The 11,127-nt window shown below is 32.4% G+C and overlaps 2 protein-coding genes across 2 annotated transcripts; one reads left to right on the forward strand and one right to left on the reverse strand.

Annotated features, from left to right (window-relative positions):
- The first annotated feature begins 1,573 nt into the window (after positions 1-1,573).
- On the forward strand, positions 1,574-1,885 carry LOC108845268 (LOB domain-containing protein 15-like). The gene has a single exon (XM_018618504.1). The coding sequence runs from the start codon at positions 1,574-1,576 to the stop codon at positions 1,883-1,885; it is 312 nt and encodes a 103-aa protein (XP_018474006.1).
- Positions 1,886-3,437: 1,552 nt separating this feature from the next.
- Positions 3,438-10,684, reverse strand: LOC108847773 (protein NRT1/ PTR FAMILY 5.1). The gene is made up of 4 exons (XM_057004602.1): positions 10,367-10,684; positions 10,063-10,296; positions 5,159-5,715; positions 3,438-4,453 (listed from the first exon to the last, which is right to left on the reverse strand). The coding sequence occupies exons 3-4, from the start codon at positions 5,710-5,712 to the stop codon at positions 3,580-3,582; spliced, it is 1,428 nt and encodes a 475-aa protein (XP_056860582.1). The 5' UTR covers positions 5,713-5,715; positions 10,063-10,296; positions 10,367-10,684; the 3' UTR covers positions 3,438-3,579.
- Between the last annotated feature and the right edge of the window lie 443 nt (positions 10,685-11,127).

Below are 11,127 nucleotides of genomic sequence, written 5' to 3' on the forward strand. Positions count from 1 at the left end.
TCGACCATCAGGAAATTTAATCGATGAAGACACAATATCAGTGACATCACTTAGCAAAGCTAAGTTCCCTGTCATATGATGTGAGGCGCCTGTATCAATAATCACATCGTGAAACTGTGGTTTACCAGCCAACTTTTCAGTCGAGATGTTAGAACGTTGCTGAGTAGATTGTAGAAGCTGGATGATTTGAGCTATCTGATCATTGCTAATTGGCGCTGAGGATGCTGCATTGTTGGTGATAGCACGTGTAGGATTAGTACGACCACGACCACGACTTCCAGTAGAGAAACGACCACCACGCCCTCGCTGTCCTGTTCCAAACGAGGAGTTTGATCTCTGTTGTTCATGCCACCACTCTGGATAGCCGTGTAGTAGAAAGCATTCGGAATTCTCATGTCCTTTTCGCGAACAGTGTGTACAGAATCTGTTAGGATCACGAGAACGAGTAGAAGTTGTAGCAGCAGCTTGACTCGTGTCTTGTTTAGGCTCAGCTTGAACAGAGAACCCCACGGCCTCTGTTTTAAGGTCTGCAGCGCGAGCAGTGTTGTTGTGTTGTTCCTCTCGAACCACACGAGAGTACACATTATTCAAGTCTGGAAGTGGGTCCTCATCAATAATCTGAGAACGTATAGTGCGGAAGCGAGACTCATCAAGTCCAAAAAGAAACTTGTGTACACGAATCTCCTCTCGTTCTTTCTCTATATCAGTTGAAGCTTCACAAGTGCAGGAACGAGTTGTTTTGAGGTTGTCAAGCTCTTCCCACAGCTTTGTAAGTCTTCCATAGTAATCGATAACCGTCTGTCCGTTTTGTTGACACGATCCAATAGCGTCTCGGAGTTGATGAATCCTAACACCATTACGGACCGAGAATCTCCTCTGAAGAGTTTCCCAAAGTTTGTGAGCATCTGGGACAAACGTAACAGTAGACCGAATCTTAGGATCAATAGATGTCCTTATCCATCCCACGAGCATAGAATTTGTCGCAAGCCACCTAGAGAGGTCAGGTTCTGTCGTCGGTTTGGGTAGAGATCCATTCAGGAAACCAAATTTCTGCTTGGCTTGAATAGAATTAGAGAGTTCTGTAGACCACTCAGAGTAGTTATCTCCATTAAGCAAAACAGAGGTGATGAGAGCACCGGGATTATCAGACGGATGCAAGTAGTACGGAGAGGAGTTTGGCGTAAGAGTAGTAGCAGGCGTAGGAGAAGTAGTAGCAGGAGTAGATGTAGATGATAACGTAGAAGTAGTATCTGCCATGCTTTTCAAAGAAGAAGCACGATGTTTTTAGAGAAAAAAACTAGGTCAAAATATCTTAGGCTCTGATACCATATAACAGTTTGTAATTGTATTGTGTTGTCATTGAGTATGGCCAAATAGCCTGTATATATACATACGAGATCATCCTAATCTACTAGGGAATATACATAGTTACATCATTATCTCCTTAATATTAGGACTTATCTAACTTACATAGTAGTTATCATATTAAGTACCGGAAAGCCAGAGAGCAGATGCGGCGAATAGCCTTGTGTATGAAGCCAACGTAAGGCTAAGAGATCCGGTGTACGGATGCATGGGAGCAATCTCAGCTCTACAACAACAAGTTCAAGCGTTACAAGTCGAGCTCACGGCCATACGATCAGAGATTCTCAAGTACAAGCAACGAGAAGCGGTCGCTACTTTGATCGCACCTTCCAACTCCCATGTCGCCGCCGGGTTTCATAACTCCGCCGGCGTCTCCGTCATTGCACCACCACCACAAACACCGTCAACTCCGCCGCAACCTTCGGCGGCTCATCCCCCTCCGCCTCCTCCGTCTTCTTGTGTTTTCTCTCAACCAACATACGGAGACATTGAAAATGAGCACAACTCCTACTTCGGTTGAAATTTACTTGAATCATTATGCAAACACACACACACACACATACATAATTTATTGCGATAATTTATGGTCCGGTGATTAACAAAAACTAAATAAATGTAAGGGAGGAAGGTTTAAAAAGCCTATCATTAATCGAGCAAATGTATATTTATATTGTTTAACAGAAAATTAGATGAGGTTAAGGTTTTGTTTCAGACCTGTAGAGTGAAGTCCAGTTCCATAAAATGTGAGTAGAAGTCTATTTATTTTCTTTCTTATATATATCGATAAAAGACTCGATATTCCATTCTTAGCAAAAAATATAAACGCTATATTCATTCCATTGATTAAATCTTGTGAACTGTACACATGATATATTGCAGTTGAAGCCCAAATTCAATTAATGAGACATGCATACTTAAACAGATTTTTTTCTAGAATCAAGCAACATATACTAATAATACTAATTCTATAAAGAAACTACCTGCATCAATTTTTTTTGTGATAGCTGGCTTTGTATCTGTTCGTATTGTGTTTATTAGTTGGGTGAAGTGTCAGCTGTGCATTATCACTAATTCATTTAATTTGATTTAAATATAATTTTAATTTCGGGTTTCTGTAGCTTACGAGTAATCAGTCCAGCTTATTGCTGACCAGATTCATGGAAACAATGTTCGCTAGGAATTTGCTTTGTTTTATATAAGAAAAAATAAAACTAATGTAAGAAACTAGACAAAGTAACAAATGGATGCCAAATAATTGATCAAGACATGTTATCATCCAAATATACGTGTTATTATAGCCTAAAAATATTATTGACATATTTAATTAGTAACAGAAAACGGGTCCTACTACGACATCAGGTACTTTATCAAATGAATGTTCTATTTTCTAATAAGAAATATCTAATATCTAAACCTATATATTGTTTAAACAAATAGAAATAAAAAAGATTGCTAAAGATCAACTTGTTATTTGGATATATTGAAATTTTTAATTTTGTGGAAATTTTTAAACGACAGTACTATTTGTGAACAGAACTACTAAAATATACATTCTGATGCTGGAGATATTCTCAAACTGGGTAAATTCTTATCCCTAACTGTTAGATAAATGTCAGACTCAATAGTCAGATTAAAATATTCAAACGCCTAACAATTAACATTGTACATAATTTGAAGATCATTGACTAGATCTTTTGTGGTTGAAAAGCTTATCAGGCTTTAAAAATAGAGTCCTTAATAGTCTGATGGTATGGGTTGTTCCAATGTCACGGTTGCTTCATACAATGACACTTGATTATCCCTTGTCCTAAAGCAATACACTATTCAAACGTGTGCATTTTAATAATGATATGGAAACTTGATTAAGTCTAACCATATTTAGTAGATAAGAGTTTCAAAGGTAGCTTGTTCAATAGTTTTTCTCGTTGGTTGAATCTTAAGGCAGATGCTCTCATGCTCGTTGGTTTTTAAGCAATTAACCAGCTTTTTCTCAAACCAGGATCATGTGCATTCTTCAATGTAATCAATGGGAATCGATTTGTGTTCAACAAGCAGAACAAACCCACCATATATAGAACTTGAGTAATTGCTTCATTCTTCCAATTTTAATTGATTGTTTAGAATAAACACTAAAGTTTTATTCGTCATATCATGTTATCAGAATACCACAACTTACAAATTTTCTTGAAAACCATATATACATGTATCGCATAGTTATAGTTGGATAGTAAGAGGTGATGTGTCTAAGGCTTTGGCCTCCATTTCAACGCATCCTCCACTAAACTCTTTGATCTCATCACTCTTGTAAACATACTTGCTAGCTGTCCACAAGAACAAACCCATGTTGACAATCGAAATCGCCAATAGAAACCCATAATAGTAATCTAGCCTTGAATCATTCAAATTATCCCCAATCCAACTCTTCCCTCCTCCTTTACTCGTGATCTTATCAACCATAGTCACCAAGAAGCTATTCAAGAAGTTCCCAAGACCGATCCCACTCGTAAAAAACGTCGTTCCAAGGCTCTGCATCTCCTCAGGTGACTGGTCGTAGAAAAACTCAAGCAAACCAATCGCGTTGAACACATCCCCAATGCCTAGAAGTGAGTACTGAGGGAGCAACCAGAAAATGCTCATAGGCACAACATTTTTCGGGCTAGCTATGTGAAATTCCTTTATCACTCGCATCCTCTTGACCTCTACCGCTGAAGCAACCGCGATTGCAACAATTTGGATCACAAACCCTATCCCTAGCCTTTGGAGTATAGTGATCCCCCTAGGATTTCCGGTTTTCTTGCGCATGAAGGGAACAAAGTATTGGTCATACATTGGCACTGAAAGAAGCATTGAGAGTGTAACAAAACTTCCCAGCGAAGCCGCAGGGATTTGGAAGTGGGATCCGAGTTTTCGGTCCAGGGTGGTCCCTTGTTTGACGAAGAGAGTGTTCACTTGTGCCCATAAGGTGCTTGGGATTAAAGTGACAAGCCATATTAAGGTAAGCCCTAGCACACGCTTTGCCACTTCCACTTTTGTCACTGTACAAGGTAACTCTCCCGAACATGTCATAATGGCCGCTTTATCCAAGAACCTGTGATAGCAAAAGCCAAATCATTTAAAATTACTTTGTGTCTTGTCTACTCCAAGATTTTTCTAGGAAATATGCCTAGAAATAAGCTTCGATTTTTGATCAAAAAAAAAAGCTTTGATTAAAAGGTGAACATTTTAGATATAGAAGTTTGTACTAATGTAATAGACTTATTTTAGCCATTAATACTTCATATATATATACATATGCCAACAAGTAAAGCTACTAACATAAAAATATTCTTAAGTTATCTTAAGTTTTCTATACTAAGTTATCTTTGCAATGATGCTGTGCTGCCAAGACATTAAAGTGGGACGATATTGGAGAAATCATTAACGTGGAGAAGGTGGGATTTGAGGACCATCCAATAAAATATTTCTTTTGTAAAACTGCTTACCATCCAATAAAATATTCTAAGCAAGAGTCAAGGGTACCATGATATAATCAACATTGCATATGTTCCACGTCATTACCCACTAGAGACAAGAGCACCATTAATTTGGGTAGATTCTTCGAGTGGTTCCTATTGGGAGTTTATAACTCTTGTCAATGGTCAAGGATCAAACTACAACCATCCACTTTTACCTTTTTCATCTTGTTTAATGAACATGTCAAAAAATAAAAATATCCAGTTTATCTAGAAACATAATTTGAGGGAGTAGATTTAAATATGAAAGTAAAATATTAATTCATATTGACAACACTGACCTGAATATGGGAGTGTGATGAACTTGATGTTTCCCAGTGCTTTTGTAATAATGTGAGTCAAGCTCATGAAGCTCCAAAACGGCACTAGGACAGTTAAGCTTTCGGTTTTTGAATGCCATGATAGGGACTCTAACCAAATCTTTGGCCAAATTGTCTGATTTGATGACCTTATGTCTATAAAATGGTGTGCCGATATAGAACACAAGGAGAGAAACCAAGAGTCCTACTGTAGGGATACCATAACCTAAACCCCACCCAACATTCTCTTGGATGTAGACAAGCCCTAATGTCGCGAATAATGCACCCAAGAAAGAGCTGAACATCCACCAATTGAAGAATGAAACCTTTTGCTTTTTCTCTATAAGGCTGTAATTGTCGAATTGGTCCGCTCCAAACGTGGAAATGTTCGGTTTTGTTCCACCAGCTCCAATGGCAATGGTATAGAGAGACATGTAGAAAAATGCTATTTGTAAAGAGGATGCTTTGTTGCATACCCCGTTTGCGCATGTCGGTCTTAAGGATTTTACCGTTACCGCCATTGTTAAGAGAATCATCCCCTACAAACAAAAACATGATTCAGATCTCATAACCTCTAGACATTTGTGTTATAATTTTGTGTGTGTTCATGTTTTTTTTCTTTTGTAAGCAATCATCTGCGATGTTGAATCCGAATTCCTTGTAAATTGTTAATGTAAATATTTGATAAAAAAATTTGACCAAAAATTTTTTTTTTTGATAAAATTGAAGAAAATAAAATAATGCATTTTAATACACTTGGCGTTTGAAACAGTTTGAAATCCTAGCAAGTACGTGCAGATAAAAGGTCGAAGGCACTTCACGAGTCATGTCTTAATAGACAACAAATCAAATCATTTGACTTGGATTTTGACTGGTTATTGAGTTTTCTTTTTCCTTTATATATATATATATATATATATATATATATATATATATATGGATTTTGACTGGTTATTGAGTTTCTTTTTCCTTTATATATATATATATATATATATAAGAAGAAGATGATCTAGCAAAAGTCATTTCTTGATTGGGTTTGATAAGTCTTCCTTTTAATTTTCTATGGATGCGGATAAGATATGTGTTCATTGCTAAACCAATAAAACTGAAGTATAGTGGAAATCGTGCGTCTTCTTGAAGATGTGGGGAAGACAACTGATGAAACGTACGTACCAATGTCTGAACGATCAACATAAACCAAAACTCAAAATAAAATAAAACGGAGTTAGCTTTCATCAACTAGTTGCTTAAATTATGACACGTCGTTTACATTTTAGACGCAGAGAAACGTGTTCCACCTCAAGCCTGTGGTTATTTAAAATCTGTATATAAATACCAAGTAATAAGAAAAGTTTACACAAAAAAAAAAGTTTACACCAAAAAAAAAGTGATAGGAAAAGTATTCTAGTTTTGTAGTAACTCACAAAATATGAAAAATTCTTTATAACAACAGATTTAATTTAAAAGTCACATTAGTGCTGCCAACAGCCGTCAAGATGTTGTAAGAAACCATTTGCTATATGAAACAAACTTTCCTTTTGTTTAATTCAAAAAAATCCCTTATATATTATTTGAGAAACATTACATATTTTTAGTTATTCCATGTGCTATCACTACAATAATTTTTAGAATCTTTAAAAAGTAGGTTAGTCTATCTATTATATACTATACTTTTCACTAAATTATTCATAATAATTATTACTGTATAAAACATATGCTTTTTATTTCTTTAAAAAAAAACTATGGAATTACCTAATGCTACTCAAATTAACATGAAAATTAATAATTTTGAATAAACTTTTTTGATAATAATTTATTTATCCTCTATAATTTTTGTTTAAGTAGAATAAATTAGACAGTCACATTAACTATGTAATAAAAATTATTATTTTATGTATATGTTATATTTGAATTTTAAAAAAATATAAAATTAATCAAACTGCCAAAAATCTTACATTGAATATTTTTTGATGTGATTTAATTTTTTTATAACAAGACCTAAATGATCATTAAACCACAGGAATAGAAAGTATCATTTAGTAAGTATTCATATTAAGATATATATCTATTTTATATCATTTAAACTAAACTATACCATATAAATATTTAAATATATAAATTTTGATCTCATTAAAAAAATATTAAGAATTTAATATTTTAATTTCAAATTTGCATCAAATTTGTTTAAAAAATTTAAATTACTAAAACTATTAGAAGTCTCGTTTTGAAAATTTTGTTATCAATGATATAAAATTTTTTATAAGAAGATATAAATAATCATAAAATCATATGAGTAAGAAGTTTCATTTAATAAATAGTCAATATTAAAATATAATATATATCTATTTTAATATTATTTAAATTTAATTATCTATCATAGAAAATAAATAAAAATAATTGTTTGGATTTTATCATAAGATGATTATAAATAAACAATAATAATTGTTGATTTAAATATCACCAATTTAATTATATATATAGTATTTTTTTTACTTTTCAATTATACAATATATATTATGTTATTATTTCATAAATCTTCAATGAAAAGCAAATAAATAAAAGTAGACAACAATATTGTATATATATAATATTTATTATGCGCAAAGTGTGGATCTTAATTTAGTTTACTTAAAATGGACTGTATAAAGATTAATATATATACATACTCATTGCTACTTATTCTTAAATTAACATATATATTTACCAAACAATCTTTATCCAAAATGATGAGTTTATACATATATGCATGTAAGATATTATAATTTTTATTTTTATTTATGGAAGAAACCAGAATGAGTCTATAGTATTTAAATAATAATATATTTTTTTTCCTATGTACATGGAAAATTTTGATCCTTCTAAATAATATCCTCTACATGGTATATATATTTTTGATCGAATATATATATATATATATATATATATATATATATATATTATGTAGACGATATTATTTACAAGGATCAAAATTTTCCATGTACATAGGGAAGAAAAAACCAAAGACAAACCACGCTATTAACAATAGCAATTATCCGAATTTTAGCAAAAAAGAAAAATAACTATAGAAATTATCTTTAATTTTATTAATATACTAGATCATGACCCGCGCGACCGCGCGGATTTGTTTTTTATTTTTAACACATAACATATATTCTATAATAGTTAATATAATTTGAAGTTTGTCCTTTTCACATAATATGGTTTTATATAATTTCGAGTTTTCTCATTGTTTAAGAAAAATGTTAAAACTGTTTTTTCTATTAATAGTTTTTCATTTGTGTATTAGAGATATAACCGTATGGTGAAAACACTAACATAATATCAAACAATACGATTTGGTTTTGACATTGTGCTTTTTGGGAGTTTTTTCTGAATGGTTTGTGAATGTCCAATGATAAATACGAAGGCAAGTACTTGTACACACATTTTAAGTGGGAGGAATTGAATATTTTCTAACCTATTAAGTTAGATATAATAAATACAAAATCTATTGACACCGAGATTTTAGGTATAGTAGAATAAACTTGGAGAAGAAGGTTTTCCATATTCATGATTTTTCAAATCTGGCAATTTGATTGTGAATATTTGATTGTAACCGAGATTTTAGGTATAGTAGACTCAACTTGGTGAAGAGGTTTTTCAATAATCGATTTTTTTTAAAAGTATAAATTGATGTTTTTGAAATAAGAATATACGTTAGTATATTCTATTCAGTGTATATTCAAAGTAAACCTCGATTATTTGAGAATCAAAAAATATATTCTGATATCTTTAGTATTGAGTTTTAAAAGTTATGTATCAAGCTATTTAAAAATTTAAAGATTCATCAATATTTGATGCCAAATAATTGTTTTTTAAATCCGATATTGTAGGTTGAGAGTTATTTGATTAATTGAATCAATTCGTGTAATGACTGGCTAAAGTATAAATTGATGTTTTTTGAAATAAGAATATATGTTAGTATATTCTATTCAGTGTATATTCAAAGTAACCTCGATTATTTGAGAATCAAAAAATATATTCTGATATCTTTAGTATTGAGTTTTAAAAGTTATGTATCAAGCTATTTAAAAATTTAAAGATTCATCAGTATTTGATGCCAAATAATTGTTTTTTAAATCCGATATTGTAGGTTGAGAGTTATTTGGTTAACTGAATCATTTGGTTTAGTTGTATAATGACTGGCTAAAGATTCGTGTAATTTTTGTAATTTTTGTCAACCTACTCGTGTAATAATATTTATATTTTTAATAACATGTGTAATATTTATTTTTATTTCTATCTATTTATATTTTTATTTTTAATAACTCAACTCGTGTAAATATTGGAGACATTTATCGTATTCATTTGACTATAATAAAAGAGAGGTTTATTGTATTCATTTGACTATAATAAAAGAGAAGGATTGTTATATTTGTACTATGATATAATATAAATATGATAATGTGAGTATACTCTAACGAAAAGAATAGATATTTTGTTTAATAGATGTATATAATGTAAGACATAGATCTTATTGTGGAGTTAATTAATAGATGGTTGATATCTAACTCTTAAGGAAATATTTAAATGAAAGGTTAGACTAAGAATAATAATGTGATGTCCAACTTAAAAAATCCACCTAGAAGAAGTTATAATGTTTCTGTTTTAATAAGATAGATATAACCAGTGGGACAAAAAATATATTATATTTTGTTTGGCAGTGTCTTCTTCGGATAACTGTTCACGGACCATATCTGATCGACGTCCAAAACGCGAATAGGACACGTTCTTTTTACTAGAGGTTATAAATGATCGTTTTTTTTCTTGGTCTAATTATAAATAATCGTTGCTTAGTTAATTTAATTTATGTTTTGACCACCGAAAAAAAAGAGAATGTAGAAATACAGGACATAGATGAGAGAGGAGGCAGTAAAAGTCCAGAAGCGACCGATGTATGAGTCGGCGATGTAAGCTCCGGCGATCGGGGTGATCCAAACGGCACCGGACCATTATTCACATTTCTAACCGAAGAGATCGTGTCTTCATGAAGTCTTGTTGTCAATAATTCACCAGGTTCGAAGCTATTCCGTAAAACGCCATCCGCTCAAACGCTTCATACCCTTCTCACACACACAAGACTATGTATAGCTTGTGAATTAATAAAACGAAACCAATTAATATACTTTTTAATATAGTAAACTAAAATACCAAGAAGGAAAGAGCAAGCTCTCCAACGGCCGGTCTTGGACGCGAGGACGGGACGGCCTTGGAGGTCCACGGTGCCATCTTGTGTGTAAACGTTTGCAGCCTCCATTAATTTTTGTATTCTGTTATAAAATATTTATAAAACTTTTGATGTTTTCTATTGTATATATTTGGTAATCTTATGAGAATTCAAAGAGCTATGCATGAAAGGTCAGGTCTGTGAAAAGAAAGGGATATAGCTTAAGGCTGCATGGTGTTTCTTTTCTTACTAATGGGATGAAGGTCTTAAAGATTAGCTTAGCTATTGTCTTACTCTCTGCAAGATCAAGTATGTGATATATATAACGCCACCGCTAGATGTTTTGTTTCCTTTTCATTAATGTCGTCATCATCATCACCTTGGTCATGTAACCACTCATCACATTATAAATCTTCGGATGGTAATGGTAAATATAATTTTAATTGGACCATTCTGTATTATAATTTTTTTTTGAGAAAGGCATTCAATTCTGTATTATAATTAAATCTATAAATACATAAAGTCGTATGTGTATATATATAGAGCCGAAAATTGCTGGTCAGCAATAGGTAGCCATGATGACATTTTCTCGTTCCAATGGCAAAGATTCCATTCTATTTGAAACATGCACAACGAAAATTTTGAAGTAAAAAATTAAAAGGGATTGTGGTCTGAAGACGCGTTTGATGCATCCAATAGAGTTGGAACGAAAAAAAAGAGAGAGAGAGAGAGAGAGAGAGAGAGA

The sequence above is a fragment of the Raphanus sativus genome, chromosome 3 (genome assembly GCF_000801105.2).
Source record: "Raphanus sativus cultivar WK10039 chromosome 3, ASM80110v3, whole genome shotgun sequence".
Lineage (NCBI taxonomy): Eukaryota > Viridiplantae > Streptophyta > Magnoliopsida > Brassicales > Brassicaceae > Raphanus > Raphanus sativus.